At 38.9% G+C, this 18,154-nt stretch overlaps 1 protein-coding gene across 13 annotated transcripts in view; it reads right to left on the reverse strand.

The window, feature by feature from the left end:
• The window catches only part of SIPA1L2 (signal induced proliferation associated 1 like 2), a 238,396-nt gene that overhangs the window by 13,338 nt on the left and 206,904 nt on the right, over nt 1–18,154 (reverse strand). For all 13 annotated transcript variants that reach the window (XM_073338090.1, XM_073338089.1, XM_073338096.1 and 10 more), the window contains 2 exons: nt 16,978–17,197; nt 6,127–6,258 (listed from right to left, as the gene is read on the reverse strand). In XM_073338090.1, the coding sequence (XP_073194191.1) occupies nt 6,127–6,258; nt 16,978–17,197 (352 nt within the window). The remainder of the gene's footprint in view (nt 1–6,126; nt 6,259–16,977; nt 17,198–18,154) is intronic.

Below are 18,154 nucleotides of genomic sequence, written 5' to 3' on the forward strand. Positions count from 1 at the left end.
TATGTTTAGCATAACTTTTATTAAACTATGAAGATTTAAAATGGAGCTGTTAAAACAATATTAATTATAGTAGCACACATGGTGCCACAAAGATAAAATGGCATTAAGAAATGCTGCATTCTAATTGGCATAAGTAGCTTAGAACTGTGAAAATACCTGGTATACACCAGTGGTTGAAATCAGTGATGAGCTGCCAAAATCTTAAAAATGGGTTCCCTCCTCACCCCATGAGGGTGTCGTTGCCCACCCCTGCCCCCTGGGACCCCTGCCCCATCCAAACCCCTGCGTTCCTTGAAACCCTCCCCCAGGACCCCTGCCCCATCCACCCCCCTCCTCTGTCCCCTGACTGCCTCCAGAACCGGGCAGGAGGGTCTCGTGGGCCACCGTAGTGGGTGCGCACCCCACCCCTAAGAGCCAGAGGCACCTGCCAGGGTGCAAGGTGGGGCGTTCCGGCGGTGCTTACCTGGGGCAGCTCCCAGGAAGCGTCCGGCAGGTCCCTCTGGCTCCTAGGGATGGGGGAGCATAGCTAGGGGGGAGCAGGGGGAGCAGCCGCTCCCCCCACCGATCCCATCAAAAGTGGCACCTTAGGCACCGAATCCCTGGGTGCTCCAGGGCTGGAGCACCCATGGGGAAAAATTGGTGGGTGCAGAGCACCCACTGGCAGCTCCCCGCCCCGCGCCCAGCCCCAGCTCACCTAACCTCCGCTCTGCCTCCTCCCCTGAGTGCACCGCCCCGGTTCCCATGCGCGCCCCTCCTGCCCCGGTTACCTGCTGCGGCGCGGGTGGCCCTCCTCGCACCCTCCCCTACCCGAGCTCACCCTCTGCTCTGCCTCCCTGGGCCTGAGCGGGAAGCCATGGCTTGCTTCTCAGCTTGCCCTGGCTTCCCATGCGAACAGCTGATTCGCGGGAAGCCTGGGGGGGCAGAGAAGCAGAGCGGGGCGCCGCCTTCAGGGGAGGAGGCAGAGCGGAGGTGAGGTGAGGTGAGCTGGGGCCGGGGGTGGGGCGGGGAGCTGCCAGTGGGTGCTCTGCACCCACCAAATTTTCCCCTTGGAGTTGGCACATAAGGTGCCACTTTTGGTGGGTTAAATTTAGAAGCCCTTTTAGAACCAGTCGTCCCTTACAGAACAACCGGTTCTAAAAGGGCTTCTAAATTTAACAACCGGTTCTAGCGAACCAGTGCGAACCGGCTCCAGCTCATCACTGGTTGAAATTACTTTTGTTTATATAACCAAATCATAAACAATACATAAAGGGGCTCTCTGTCAGGTTGTTTAAGCCCCAAAATATTATTTAAAAAACAGCGAATGCCCATTTTTAAACTAAAACCAGCAGTTAACAGTGACACAAATACTGCTGGGCCTGTACATAAGAGTCAATGTTTATGTTTATGTCCCACTCCAATCTTCTAGAATGAAAAGCAGTTGTGGGAATCTTGGACAGTTTAGTGTTTTTTTCCTTCACTATATTCTTCAGTTATTTGATTTTCCAGAGTAGCCATTACTATTAATACAATGTAAGTACTCAAAAGTACACTGCTCTACCCCAAACTCAGAACTACGAGGATTTCAGAGAAGCGTAATAAAGCAATTAAAGGAATACGAATCAAATTTTCTAAAGGTTGTCTCATTTCCTGCTTATTCTCTAACATTTCTTTATCCCCTTTTCTCTCCATTCATTCTCCATTTTAATCTATCAATCTCAATACAATTTTCTCTTTTCTCAGTTCTGTTTATTGTTTTCCTTCTATTCTATACTCTTCTTTTTTTATTGTCTTGCCTGGTAGCATCCAATTCTCTGTTGTTCAGTTCCTTTCTCTCCTCTTCCATATTATATCTCTTTACCCTTTCTTCTCTTATCTTGTTATCTGTCCCCTTTTTCCTCTGTAGTCTCATCTATCAACTTTGCTCTCAGTTGTATTCCTTTAGCTCTTCAAGTTTCTTCCCGTATTATACACGGAGAAAACATGCTTGTGTAGTGTAAAGGTTGCATTGCCATAAATTTGTAATGTGACTAATGAGGACAAGTGGTGAAGCCACAAGTGAGTTAATTATAGTCATTGCAGTCTATAAAAAATGGTCACCACATCATAGTAATGTAGTTAAGTATTGAGGAAACCCCACAGCGATCAAAATTTTAAGTGTGTCTTGGCCAAGGACACAGAGAATCAATGTTTGAGCTGAGCTGCATTGAACTGAAACAAGACTAGAATGCTGGAATCCTTTTGCCCCTAGACCTATTCTTAGGGTGACCACATGTCCCGTTTCAGCCAGGACAGTCCACTTTTTAAGCCCTATCTCAGCCTTGATCAGTTGGCAAGAGCTAACGGGACAAATGCCCACTTTTGTTTAAAAAAAAAGAAAAAAAGGAGGGGGGTGCATGAAGGAATGTGCGGCGGGGCGCGTGGCAATGCCAGCCCCACGCAGCACGGGGTGGGGGGCTTGGGAGAGCAGTTTGGCTAACTGTGTGTGGAGGAGTGGCTTGTGCTGGCCCCAGGCAGTTGTGTGTGTGTGAGGGGGGGTGGGGGGGTTTCAGGCGAGCAGCTTGGGCCAGCCCCACACAGAGGAGGGAGCCTTGAGTTAGCCCCACTCTGTGTCCCATTTTCCCTTTGGGAAGTACGATCACCCTACCTATGCTTAGCTCATGCTGCTTCACATTACTGAATGGTCCAGACACCATGATGACTGCTCTGGAAAGGACTGCAAAACTGCAAGCAGCTGACAGGAGGAAGCCCTGGGTGTTCTAGCAGCATCAGTTGCAGACTTTCTAACGCCCACTTCTCCCCAGCCATGAACGGGTTCAAAAAGCAAGGAACTGTACCTGTTGATTTCATCAATCACAAAGGCCCTCTCCAAGAGACCATGTGGGAACAGTGAACTCCACAAGAATGTCAGGAAATACTAGCGGTAAACTTTCAACTTTAGAAATTGGTTTCCATTTTCAAGGCTCTGTCTGCAGCAACAAGTGCAGAAACTGTCTTAAAAAAAAACAAAACAAAAAACAAAAAAAAAACCTCCTAAATTTTGCTTTGATATTTAAAATGGTCCCAAATCAGGGACTTCATGGACCCCAAAAGCCACCTCTGAAGAGAAAACTAGACCACAAGGTCAAGCTACAGGAAAAAAGGGAAGTTGCTCAGGCTCCCTCTCATCAAGATCCTACTTAGTGTGAGGTTTCATCATCCACCTGTGCACAAAGTTCTTGTCTAGTAAGGGGTGGTAGCAGTTGAATCCTCAAAAAGTGACTGTCATAAAGGAAACCAATAGCATCAGGATCCTGATGAAGAGTCTGAGCTGCTAGAAGCATTGGTATCTGGATCTCTAAGATCCTGTAGCATTCTATTCACAGGGGCTTTTAGAAAGCAAGGGTTACAGCACAATCTAAAAAAAAAATCTCAGTATCAATTTTTAAAAATATATTTTTCAACATTATCTTAGACCAAAAACTTTGCAGGAGCAAAATGATGAGTTAACCAGAGGGAAAAAGCTATTATTTATTCATTTAGTTTTAAACTACAAAAGAAGGCCTTTGTAGCATCTAACAGTGAATTTCAAGTTCTAGCTGTAATGGCAAAAAATAAAAAGTTATGTCGACATTCATTCTTAAATCACCTCACTCCCAGGTTTAAAATCCCTCATCTGTTCTATATTGTTCCATCTTGGATGAGAGTTGGGTTTAAAACACAGAAGAATTATGGTAATAATTCAAAATGTGTATTTATGAATAAGTATTAATTTTATGGGATGTCAGTAGATAGAATAAAGTGGCCCAAGAAAGAACTGACCTTTTAATCATGCCACCAGCTATGGAGAGGAAGAGATATAGAAAAATTGCCTTGTATGAAAAAAGAAAAACTAAAATAAAGTTCCCATATCAAGGACTGTAAATTGCATAATTGTTAGGAGACTTGGCAGATCAGAATTGGAGACTAATCTAACTTTAATTTCTTAAATCTTCAGTAGCAAACAACCCCTTTAACAATGGCTTAGTCTTCATTAACTGGATCACTTTTCTTTAAAGACAGACATATCTCAAAAGTTTTGATCACATTCTCATCCACCAAAATAAAAAGGTCCGAGGTTTTAATCCCCACACAGCTAAGGAAATGATTGTGGCATCCCAACTTCTGTGCTTGTACACACCTTTTCCTTTTAAAAGATTCTTAAAGAAGAATGCTGAACTAGCTATTCGGCTTCATTTCCAAACTTCTAGAAATGTTCCGTTTCAAACACTGTGAACCCTGCATAGCAGAACTCCATTGACATTTTTATCACCAATTTCCTTAATCTCTGGGATCATCATTTCTCTATTCATTACATTCATAGAGTCCAGAACACTAGCTTCCACCTACTCTTAATACCAAGTCTTGAAGTGATTCCTCAATTACGAAGGACAACTTCAACATACACAGGAAAATAGCACCCAATTCAAACCCAACTATTTTAAGAACTCATTATTTCTTATAATGGATTCCCTCCAAATGAACTTTTCACGATATGCTAATCAGTTGTGCTTATTTTGACTTTGGCTTTCTGGTCGTGAGACTGAGTATGCAGAAAGTTGACCAAATCTTTTAGAAAACCTATTTCCACTCAAGAGGTCAATATCATAGCATGCAATCAAAAAATTAGTTATAATGTTTTATAGGTTATATAGAACATGCATAGATCTTTCCACCTTCTGCACGAATGCGCCCACTAACAGAAAAGAAATGTACCCACTAACACAAAACTTAGAAACACTTACTATAGCATTCTTTATGGGAATGTGCATTACAACTCAAATTTTTCAAATAATTCACAAAGCAATCAATGAGACAATCTCTATTTTGTGACTCAGACTGTCTTCTTCAAACTATGACGTCTGAACAAGTACTGTAGTACAAAATGAATAAATGAAAATATCTGAAATATATGCAACTAAAAACAAGTCAGTCAATAGCTTTTCCTATTTGAACAGAACAAATGAGAAAAAAATATGACTGCAATTATTGAGAATAAGCATTAAATTACTAGAATCGAGAAACTGCTGCTCAAATTAATTAATTGCAGAATAAAGCAGTATGCCATTATTCTGAGCTGAGGATTTAAGGAGACTAGAAAAATGAAAATAAAGTTTCTAAAAGACTTCAAAATATCTGAGTTTCAGAAAATATGAATTCAGAACAAGTACTTTCAGTCAGCTGAACTGATAAAAGAGTTGTTGAACAACAAAATCTTCTTTATGCAGCAGTAAAAAATGCTTCAGCATGAACACAGTTACATCACTCCAAGTCTTCTTTGTATTGATAAGTCTTTATTTTCCAGTTGCTGCATTAGGATACTGGTAACAAAAATATATACACATCTCCCCGCAAGCAACCAAGTGTGTAAATACAATGGGAATCCTGTTCAGAATATCTTTCGATTTTATAATACATTCCTCTTAACTGATAGGAAGTATATGAAAAGGGCCGAACAGAGACAAAGGGACTCAAAGTTAATCAGGATAGAAAGCATGATGGTATTTTAGAATGCTGATCATCACTGATACATTTTCTATGCATTCAAAATAGTACAAGAATAGTTCTGAATGCCTTTAACTAAAGAGTAAAAACAACAAAACCTTTCTACTTGAGATTGTTGAACTCTAGGACAGTATAGAGAAAGACCTGACCAAAGCATACATTAAAACAAAACCTTTAAATATGCATGTCTACTATTCTGTTTACCTTTAAACTAAGCATGTATAGGTTTGATATCAAAGAGATGAGTGTGTCATTTTCTCCAGGTTAACCTAGAATTATAGTCCAATTCTGCACGACTGCTCTACTTCCTGACTGCACACTATATTTGAAAACATATCAGTAGACATTTTAAGACTTGTACCACTGCAACGTTCTTCTGAGGGCTTATTATGCAAGTCAGAGGGAGGGGCAACATCACTTGGACTGCACATGCAGAGTTGATAGTAGCCACACAGTACATATTGTGTCCAACACAGTTCCTCATTTGAAAGTAAGTGATATTACAAAAAGGACAGAAAAGGCTATAACTACTGAGATACATATAAGATTTTTATTATTCAAAATGAGTATATAGAAGATATGGGAAAAACTTGGAAGAGCAGTCTTTTTGCTGAGTTTTCTTACCTTCAAAAGCTCGTGCAGCATCCACCAGGTTGGACCAGTCTAGTCCTGCGGCAGTGTCCGGAAGGGGCATCAAGCCGGGATCGTTGAATTTGGCTCTGTCAGACAAGGAGCCATCTGAGAACCAGAATTCATCTATCAACAAACACAAAAATTAGTCGTCTTAGGACAATGGTCTATATTTAGTTCTAAGGCTATTAGAATTAAATTTCAAATATATATATAGCCAAAGGGTGCTCATCCTCACTTTTCCCTTGTCCCCTGCTTTTTCTATAAATGCTCAGTGTCAGCATAACATTTTAAGCGGCATTGGATTGACGGAGAATGAGAAGGAAGGAAGATTTTTTTAAAAAGAATATTCTCTTCCTAACTACCACTTTACATGAGAGCATACTAATATTATAAATCGACAGAACAGAGTTATAAATAGTAGAATATTAAGGAACCCAAATAGTTGCTTTTTTAAGATCCTTTGTGAGGAGAAAGTTGTTAGACACCCCTATAGATCCACATTTTTAAAAAGCCCGTGAAACCACACATGCAGAATGTGTGTGCATACAGAGTTATACACACAAAAATTGGGTGTGCTCAGATTATGGGTGCAGGTACAGAGACTGCTTTGAAAATTATGCCCACATTCCACCCAATATTCAGAAACTTTCCCTTTTTAGTTTTATCAATCTGTTCTATCCTCTAAAAGAAAAATTATATTCAGATTTTAAAATGCTCTTTCAATTTTATCTTGATAAAATGTATATCGGAGAAAGTGATAGATTTCAACATATTGTAACACTATTTCCAGAATGAACTGCAACTCTTACTATACCATAGATACTGCACAAATTTGTATTAGTGCACAAGCTCTCATTTATCATTAATAATAAGTGATATTGAGCTTTTAGGTTATACAGCGTTTTACAAACATACTATGAATTTACATTTCAGAAGGAATAGAAAATTATTTTCATAGTCCACTTTGGGAATTACTTTACATTTTCTTTTTGAAGCTAGGCTTTCTTTACAAAGGAGGACCCGATAACAAATAACATATTTGAAGACTGTTACCATAAAAAGGACTGTGATCAATTGTTCTCAAAATCCACTGAAGTAGTAATGGGGTTAATCAATAGCCAGGGAGATTTAGGTTAGATATTAGGAAAACTTTTTAACTATAATGGATTTAACTGCTGGATCAGGCTTCCAAGGGAGGTTCTGGAATCCCCGTCATTAGAGGTTTTTAAAAAGAGGTTGGGCAAACATCTGTCAGGGATGGTGTAGGTTTATCTGGTCCTGCCTCAATGCATGGGGGTGGACTTGATGATTTTGAGATCCCTTCCAGCCCTACATTTCTATGATTCTGTGCTCTATTTGTATATTGATGTATAATGCAGACATAATATAATAAAAATACTGCAGTTAGATATACTGACATTCATGAAAGTAGATATAACAATTAGATTTAATCATATTAGGGAGAAGAGAACATTAATTTATACTAATAAGATGAATGATAGAAATTTTTATTTCATTAAATGTCATTCAGCAAAAAAGTTATTCGACTTCAATCCTTTTTTTTTTTTAAAAATGTGGTTGAATCAGAAGTTTAAAAAATATTTTTAAAATACAGACTTTTTCCTCCCTCAAGTTCTTCCCCAGATATAGGCTATTATATGTCTGAGGAATCCTTTTCTCACTATAGAACCATCTAAAAAAAATTGAAGAGTTTTTTCCACAAGGAAAGAAACAATGCACACACATAACATGGAATATCTTCTTCTTGTATGAAAAAGGCATATTACCATTTGTCCAGATATTAATGGAAGAATATAATATACAGTCTATATAAATTAAAGTTTACATACAAACACAACAAGCATAATGTATCACAATACCTTCTATTGCATGCAGTAGCCTCTATCAGAATGAATCATCTTTCTAATGGAAAAGATGGGGTGGAGGAGCAGGTATGCAATCCTCAATAAAAACATATGGGGGGTGAGGGGTGGGAGGGAGACTTGCATCTGAAATATGATGCAGGAGAGGTAAAAATCCCATATACCATGGGATTTTTCTGTCTTATCCTGAAATACATATACAAGATATTCCATTATTAAGTTTTCATGGAGTAACTGAGAAAGTTTACAGCTAGTCTGTTTAATAGAATTTGCTGTAACATCTGCTGTCTCTCTACCGAACCCCAGGAATGCAAAACTAGATTTTATATTAAATGGAATTTCAGCATATAAATATATTCCGTTCCCACTTCCTGCCTATATTTTCTGTCTAGTACCTTGAATATTGAATATCCCCAGAAAACATTAAAAGTGTCTGAGGATGAAATCATACTTGGGACCGATCATGGAACAATCTCTTGGGAATTCAGCTTGGAGTCTGTAAAAGTCCTTTGGAGAATAATACAAATACTTGTGTATTCTGGTGCTTGACAAAAAGGGAAACCTTCTTCACAGACAGGATATCTTATTTGAAAGCTGGTGATCCAGCTCTTATCCTAGAGAAGTGAGTCGTCACTTCAAAAGAACCCCTGCTTTTATGTGACAAGTCAATAGAAGATGAATGTGAAACCTGTCAGGAAAGTGTCTACTTGATAAGATTCTGCTGGTTTCCCAAATTGGGGTGTAGGATTGATTTATTCACCAGTAATCATCCCTCATTTTATACGTCGTTGTGAGGACCTAAATTCACATAAGATCTACACTACTTTGTCCAGGGTAGACAGAGGGCCTTAACAGCAGAAAGCCTTCTGGATGAAAGGAGGTTTGGTTACTGAGAGGGCTGGAACCTCACAGTCTTGATGGAAGAAATAAGGAGGAGTAACAACAGTCCAGGCATCAGCATGCCATGACAGACAATTATTTAAATTTAAATAGGGCAAGATAGATATATTCTGGTGTACTAACAGTGCAAAAACCTCCTGGGCCTCTTGAGCTTTAGGGAATGATTCTTCCATGCTGTTTGCATTTTGGTTGTGGTCTGAGTGTAGGAGAGAAAAGACTCTATGCCCTCTGGGACAACAATCCATGCATTAACCCACAATTTTAGAGAAAACATTTTTGTTTGTGAAGTCCGTGCTTTTTGGTACAGTTATTGATCTTGTGACTTCCAGTTCTTTATATAGAAGACACCATGATCATACCATCAAACTTTATTCATTTTCACTTCCCTTTTATTATTGCAGAGAAGTGATATAGAGCAATTTTGATAGCATTTAGTTTCAGCAATTTTTTATTTAAAACTCATAGGTTCCAAAGCAGTTCTCCTGAAATCAACTGACATTAGTGCCAGAAAATCTCCCTATTCAGAGAGAGGTTTCTTATTTATATAAGAGTAAGCAGATTTATCATATCTGGTCCACCCTGCTACCAAGGCAACTATCCTGTTTCTGTCAGTGGGAGTTGTGAGTTCTCCTCTCATGAAGAGATATTATGGGAGTGGGGAAGTTACTACGTATTTCATGTGCCACATACTGGGTAATGACATGAGAGGACTCCATCTTTTGAAAACTAAAATTGACTCATTATTAAGAGAGCTATTTACAGAGATGCTGCAACTGCAGCTGGCATTCAAGCCATATGCACACAGACTGGTGTCCTTATGCCTCTTCCAAACTCTTCCCTCCTGCAGCCTTTGCTCTCCCCTCCAAGTTCCAAGCAGCTTGCAACACTGCACACAGCTGAACTAATTTGTTCCTCTACAACATTCACTTTTATAGGCAACACTGTGTAGATCAAGATATCAAGTTCTCTTTGAAGTCATGACTGTGAGCACTCCCCAAGCTAAAAGATCCATAGAGGATATCTCAAATCACCCTTGCAAGGGAACGCAAGCACCCCATGCGCTCCAGCAACAAGATCTTTGCCCAGCAATTATCTCCATATGTAAAAGACCCAAAATAATAAAGTAATAGAAATGTTACAGAGCATTCAATTTAGAAGAGGATGGTTGGCAAGTTATTACGTATTTATTTTCAGAGGGCAGTTATAGATAAGTAGTTCCCTCTTCTTTGAAGGTAGCCTTCATTAAAGATCCCCTTTTCTGGAGATTAAAAAACTCCAGGATTATTGAAAACAAAACAAGACAACGCAGGTAGAATGTGAATATAGGGTTAATGTACCTTTATTCTGAATAGTGGGATACCAGTTTTCAAGTTAACCATTTTGCTAAAGTAGGGTTGTCAAACAATTAAAAAAATTATTCGCAATTAATCACACTGTTAAACAATAATAGAATAACAATAATTGAAATAGTTTCGGATATTTTCTACATTTTCAAATATATTGATTTCAATTACAAGACAGTATACAACGTGTACAATGCTCACTTTATATTATTTTTATTACAAATACATATACTGTAAAAATGGCAAAGAAATAGTATTTTTCAATTCACCTAATACAAGTACTGTAGTGCAATCTCTTTATCATGGAAGTTGAACTTACAAGGGTAGAATTATGTACAAAAAACCCTGCATTTAAAAGTAAAACAATGTAAAACTTTAGAGCCTACTCCTACTTTTTGTTCAGCCAATCGCTCAGACAAACAAGTTTGTTTACATTTATGGGAGATAATGCTGTCCACTTCTTATTTACAATGTCACCTGAAAGTGAGAACAGAAATTCGCATGGCACTGTTGTAGCTGGCATTGCAAGATATTTATGTGCCAGATGTACATAAGATTCATATGTCCCTTCATGTTTCAACCACTGTTCCAGAGAACATGCATCCATGCTGATAATGGGTTCTGCTCGATAACCATCCAAAGCAGTACGGACTGACGCATGTTCATTTTCATTATCTGAGTCAGATGCCCCTAGCAGAAGGTTGATTTTATTTTTTTGGTGGTTCGGGTTCTGTAGTTTCCACACTGGAGTATTGATCTTTTAAGATTTCTGAAAACATGCTCCACATCTCATCCCTCTCAGATTTTGGAAGGCATTTCAGATTCTAAAACCTTGGGTCGAGTGCTGTAGCTATCTTTAGAAATCTCACATTGGTACCTTCTTTGCGTTTTGTCAAATCTGCAGTGAAAGTGTTCTTAAAATGAACAACATGTGCTGGGTCATCATCTGAGACTGCTATAACATGAAATACATGCAGAGTGCAGGCAAAACAGAGTAGGACATATACAATTCTCCTCTAAGGAGTTCAGTCACAAATTTAATTAATACAATATTTTTTTAACTAGCATAATCAGCATGGAAGCATGTCCTCTTGGAATGGTGGCCAAAGCATAAAGGGGCATTTGAATGTTTAGCATAACTGGTATGTGAATACCTTGCAACGCCAGCTACAAAAGTGCCATGCGAATGCCTGTTCTCACTTTCAGGTGACACTGTAAATAAGAAGCGGGCAGCATTATCTCCCATAAATGTAAACAAACTTGTCTGTCTTAGCGATTGGCTGAACAAGAAGTAGGACTGAGTGGACTTGTAGGTGCTAAAGTTTTACATTGTTTTGTTTTTGAGTGCAGTTATGTAACAAAAAAAATCTATGTTTGTAAGTTGCACTTACATGATAATGAGATGGCACTACAGTACGTGTATTAAGTGAATGGAAAATTATTTCTTTTGTTTGCCATTTTTACAGTGCAAATATTTGTAATAAAAATAATATAAAGTGAGCACTGTACACTTTGTATACTGTGTTGTAATTGAAATCAATATATTTAAAAATGTAGAAAAACATCCAAAATATTTAATACATTTCAATTGGTATTCTATTGTTTAACAGTGCGAATAATCGAGATTCATTTTTTTGAGGTAATCATGTGAGTTAACTGTGATTGACGGCCCTACTCTAAAGCTATGTAGATATCTTTTTTTTTTTATCTGCAGAGAAGCAAAGGAGGAAAATAAGATACCCTAGAAAAAGTTTCCACAATAGACTAAATCTTGACTCCTGACTGGAAGGTGAATCCGAGCAACAGAGTATAATCTGAGTATATTCAGTTGACATAAAATGCTGCCTTGTAAATCTCCAAGATAAAAACAGATGAGAAGTTTGCTGCCATAACAGATTCACTCCACACCAAAAGGACATTGACATGACCTACAAGCTGCAGGCCTGCCATGGTATAACAATGAAACAGATATTGAGAAATGTGGTCTCCTTAGAGACCACACAATCTATTGAGTTAGTGTCAACTGAAACAAAGGTGCATGTATTTAAGGGCTTTAGTTCTCTCCAAATAAAGCCAAAGGATCTTTTGGCATCAAGTTTATGGAGAAGAGTTTCACCAGGATTAATAAGCGGGTGTGGAAGAATGCAAGCAAGAGGACTGAATGATTGAAGCAGAACTCAATTACCATCTTATGGACAAATACCAAATAATGACCTAACACTATCTTACTTTTGAAGGATTTAGTTTAAAGTGAACCAGTCATTAGAACATGAAACTCAATCACTGTGAATGGAAGTCACTGCAACCCGAAAAGTGATTTACTATGTAAAAAACCTTGATTTCAGAGGTTAGCAAGTGGTTTGATAGTAGCTTTCCTCAGCTCAGTTAAAACCATATTAACAACCCATGACACAAGGGTTTTTCTAATTTTAAAATGTATCACGTGCCACATTATCCTAATGATTCTGAAGGATCAGTTGATTACCTACTTAAGGATAAGGATCATTGAAAATAAGGATCATTGCCCATCCTCTCCTAAGCTTAGTCAGAACCTTTGCTATCAGAGATAATGGATACATATGTAAACTTACCTCAGCAGTGAATAAAAAACAAAGTGTCTGTTGGCAGTGCATTTGCTTTCTGGTGCCTCATGAAGAACATTGGTATTTTGTACAGAGGTGTTCTGGAAATACCTATCTCCAGTGTTTCCCCACTTGATAAATTTACCACCCCTTTATCCAGGGAACATTCTTGTGCTTCATTACTGATCCATGTATGCGTTTTCCTTTCCTGTCTGAGTGCCAACTGACAATGTCTTAAGACAGCATCCAAATTCTACACTTGCAATGCTTCTTGACACAGGAGACTTGAACTTATTCCACCCTGCGTATCTGCTAATAACATGTTCACCGGGCAATTCAATCAGGATCTGGTTTTAGAACACTACATTTACAAAGATCTTTGTCCAGGAAAGCTATGCAGGTCCTCAAGATGGACTGTAAACATTAGGAACCTTCATTCCAAAACCTTCAAGCACTTTAAATCAGGGTGAGGAACAGAGATCTCTCTAAGGATATGTCTTCACTAGCAACGTTAAGTGCTGCCGCAGCAATGCTTTAACGTGGCTGTGTAGATGCAGCACCAGTGGTTAAAAAACACACTTCCAAGCAGGGAGTAGCTCCCAGCGCTGGTGCACTGTCTACACGGGCACTTTACAGCACTGAGACTTGCAGTGCTCAGGGGGGTGTTTCTTCACACCCGAGCGAGAAAGTTGCAGCGCTGTAAAGTGCCAGTGTAGACAAGCCCCAAGATATGCACCTGAGAGGACATGCACTAGTCTTCCTAGCCCTGCAAAGTGTTCAGTAAGTGCCATTCAACAGGGGCAGCCAAAACAGCTGCAGCTCTAAATTGGGCTCCCTTCGCTCTCTCTGCTGTAGTCTCAGTGAGAGGAGCCCAGATTAAATCTGCAATTCCTTACTAGGCCTAAAATGTGGGAGGCAGAACCAGTAAAGGCCTGCAGGGAGAATAAGTGAGGATTTCAGTGCTTTCCTTCCCCTCCCACTGTCTCCAACTGCCACATAGAGGGCTTCAAAAATCCATTTGCAAGAAGTGAATAGGAATTTGGAATGGGTAAATGAGATTACTGGATCCAGGGAGCAGAGCAGAGCAAACAGAACTGCTGGTTCCTTCCCTGCTGGAAAGTAACAAGTCTAGGAAAAAAGGAAGATGGAACGGGAACAGAGTGGCTCAGGAAGTTTTGATGGAGCATATGGGTAGTAGCTGGGAACAAACCTGTGAATGCATGTGGTTGAGCAAATTGCTGTAGGTATGAATGAGTGTATAAGCAAATGGGCTCCTTCACCTGCTCCAGAACAGAGTCCATACAAAAGCTGTGTCAAGTAGAAAGTTACCTTCATCACTAGCTTTTGGTTGTATTCACAAAAGGGATTAAAATAAGCCACCACAAAATCCATTCCAAGTTTTCTGTCCAGTATCGGCTTCTCCCATCTGTCCAAAAGTCTGACAACTAACATAATTTGCTTAATGAAGGCATCAGGCTAATCAATAGTTTATGGTGTTCCAGAGGTCGAGGAGCTGGTTTATCAGCACAAATACAATTGAAACTGAGATAGCTGGAGGCCTTGGACAGTTGCAGTCTCCGGGTAGAGGGCAGAGCTGGCTGAAAGCTGGGAATTCAGTAGGCTCTTGGTGCAGACTTGCCTTGGCACTTGCAGAAGGGGAATGCCTGGTTTGAAAAAGCGTCTGTTTTGAAAACAACCAGAGGGGCAAAGATGACGTCTGAGCTTCAACATGTTCTGTTGACATGCATGCAAAGGGATAGCTTTGGGCCTCACATGTTGGGCCCGTGCAACTCTTGGAGGTATCAATTCAGAGTCTCGATACCCAGCTGTTACTCTTGATTCTGGGTCACTTGAAGCCAAAAATTTCAGGCCCTCAGGGCCGATTTCACATTAGACTTAAATGAAACAAGAGAGGTGGCTGGGGAGCTTTCTGATGCTTTATCTATGACTTGATGGTTCACAGCGACATTGCCAGCAAATCTCAAAGTTGTGTCTGTCAGTCTGTTCTGAAGCACGTAATTCAGTAGTTAAGCCTGTCCATGAAAGACATGGTCTGGACAGTTTTTTATTATATTATTATTAGTTATTATTTCTTCTTGATCTTCCTCCTGTCCATACCTGCAAGACTTCAGTGGGGCTTGTGCTCCTAAGTCATTTAAGTGCTTAAGTCACAAACTCCTATCCATAGGTGCCTAAATATGGAGTTAAGAACCCAGTTTGGCTCCTATTTTTGAAAATTTTGGCTTAATTCCAATATTAAGGTACCTAAATAAAAGTGGCTAGTTTTTCAGAGAGCTGCTCCCATAAGAACATACTGGGTCAGACCAATGGTTCATTTAGCTCAGTATCCTGTCTTCCGACAGTGGCCAATCCCAGGTGTCCCAGAGGGAATGAACAGAACAGGTAATCATCAAGTGATCCATCCCCTGTCACCCATTCCCAGCTTCTGGCAAACAGAGGCTAGGGACACTTCAGAGCATGGTTTTGCATCCATGCCCATCCTGGTTAATAGTCACTGATGGACCTATCCTCCATGAACTTCTCTAGTTCTTTTTTGAACCCTGTTATAATCTTGGCCTTCACAACATTCTCTGGCAAAGAGTTCCACAGGTTGACTGTGCATTGTGTGAAGAAATACTTCCTTTTGTTTTAAACTTGCTGCCTATTAATTTCATTTGATGACCCCTAGTTCTTGTGTTGTGAGGAGGATTAAACAACATTTCCTTATTTACTTTCTCCACACCACTCATAATTTTATAGACCTCTATCATATCCCCCCCTTATTCGTCTCTTTTCCAAGCTGAAAAGTCCCAGTTTTATTAATCTTTCCTCACATGGAAGCTGTTCCATACCCCTAATCATTTTTGTTTTCCTTTTCAATGTACCTTTTTCAATTCCAATATATCTTTTTTGAGATGGAGTGACCAGATCTGCAGCCAGTATTGAAGATGTGGGCACACCATGGATTTATATAGAGGCAATATGATATTTTCTGTATTATCTATTCCTTTCTTAATGATTCCCAACATTCTGTTATCTTTTTTGACTGCCACTACACATTGCGTGGTGCCTAAATTTCAGCACCCAGGTCTGAACATTTTGGGTTTAGTAGAGGTATTAGTATTTACCATCCAAATATTTACCTTACAATTATTCTAGAGTAATCTTTGCCATCTATACTGATGGAATATATTCATACAATAAGATCCCATCTAACATACAAATGAAGAAACCTATTTAAATCAATTTAACTTATCCCAAGACCACTGTTTCTTGCTACTAAAAAGTGATAAATGAATTGCTAAGTGCAGGGGTTCAATATTGTGAAGAATATTGTGGAAAAAATCTCAGTAGATTCTATCTTGAAAAGCGGGACAAGGATCACAAGTGTGCATTAAGTTTTAAGATGTGGTCACTAAGGTGAATGGGCTATCTTCATATCAAACTTAATAGACAATGAAATTGATAACACTAATATACACTTGTTAACAGTTTGAATGTTTGAAAACGAATAGCAACAAAATAGGGAAATCAACTTAAATACAATCTCGTGAGACAAAGCTAGTTAGCTTTATTTAGCTAGATCACTCATTGGACTAAAATAGAAAAATGAAAAGAGCTGTCTTGAGGCAAGCATTCTTTGCCTATCACTTGCTTTGTGAAAATCTACTTTTTGGAAAACGTCTCTCCAAAGCTGAAAAAAAAGTTTGAATTCTGATCACTAAATCAAATATAAACAGGCATTACTGACGAGACTTGTTATTTGCTAAGGTCTCTGGGGTTCTCAAACTGGGGGTCGTGACCCTTCAGGGGGTCACAAGGTTATTCCATGGGGGGCGGGGGGGTTGCAAGTTGTCAACCTCCACCCCAAACCCTGCTTTGCCTCTGGCATTTATAATAGTGTTAAATACAAAAAAAGTGTTTTTAATTTATAAGGGGGGGGTCGCATTCACATGGTTTGCTGTGTGAAAGGGGTCACCAATACAAAAGTTTGAGAAACACTGCTCTAGAACATAAAATGCTGAAATAATTATGTAACTTGCCATTAAAAGAAAAATTATTTTAACATTTGGCAATTCATTTGAGTTCACTAACAGAATCTGAAACCTGCTCATAACATGTTCAATCACTTACTTCTTAGATTTCCCATTCCAAGAGCCAGACTCATTCTGGGAGGCAGAGTGCTGTGATATGGTGGGGTGGTGCTGAACAAAATATCATTTGGCAAGGCTTGATCAAGCATTGAACTCCGTGAGCTAGCATATGAAGATCCTCTCCGATTACTACATATGCTCTCATCAGAAAGGGTGCGATAAAGCGACCTCCTTGGAGATAGGTTCCCATAAAATGAAAACTAAATATTAAAATAGTTTTAGAAAGGTGAATTGGTAAAGAAATGAAAATACTGAACATATTTTACTAGTTAAAATAATGTATATGATTTTGTGAAAACTCCTGTAGTATTTCTGTAGGCAGGCATAAAATATCATTTTGGAATTCTTGAACTTGCAATAGAAGATCAAATATTAGTTCCATCACATCAACTCTCCTGCAGCCTCAATGAAGTTACTGAATTGGATTTTTATATTTCCTCTTGACATTTTGGAACACATCACCATGAATTAATTAGATACTGTATTGTTTTATTAATTCTGAAATGTTAAATGAAAGCTCCATAACCCTATGACAGTAATGGGCTTCCAGAAATATATATATAAGGTTACCATCTCTGGCAACATTTATTCAAGACCATACATAGGACTGCTTGATTTTAATTTGAAATGACTAGGTTTTAATATCAAGCCATTCTGAAGTGATCAACTATATGTGAAGTGCAATCTAATTTATATGACAATAAAGCTGATTTAAATCATTATAGCTGTCTAGGTAACATGAAATACGCTTAAAACAAGATAATAGAGTTCAGCGAAAGCGGTTTTATATTTTATAAAATTACTTAAAATACCATCTCAATGTCTAAAGTAAAATTATATCTGATTGCCCTAACTGGATCACACTTGGCTATTTCACTTAAGAACCCTTTAATTCTATAGCAGTGCAAAAATAGTTACTCTGCCTGTCCACGTAGGCAATTTATTTGTACAAATGATCTTAAACTTATAAGAGTCCAACATCCTGACCTGCTTTCTTTATAAATAGTTTAGGCAGCACACTTCCTATACTGAATACACATCAAGTATGTATAGAAGCAGTGGCTTTTTTTAAAACAGTCAATGTAGCACCAGAGTTAAAAATATCTACATTGTTATATTTCTGACAAGTCTTCCTAACTGATGAATACTTCTCAAAG

Source organism: Lepidochelys kempii, chromosome 3 (genome assembly GCF_965140265.1).
Source record: "Lepidochelys kempii isolate rLepKem1 chromosome 3, rLepKem1.hap2, whole genome shotgun sequence".
Classification (NCBI taxonomy): Eukaryota; Metazoa; Chordata; order Testudines; family Cheloniidae; genus Lepidochelys; species Lepidochelys kempii.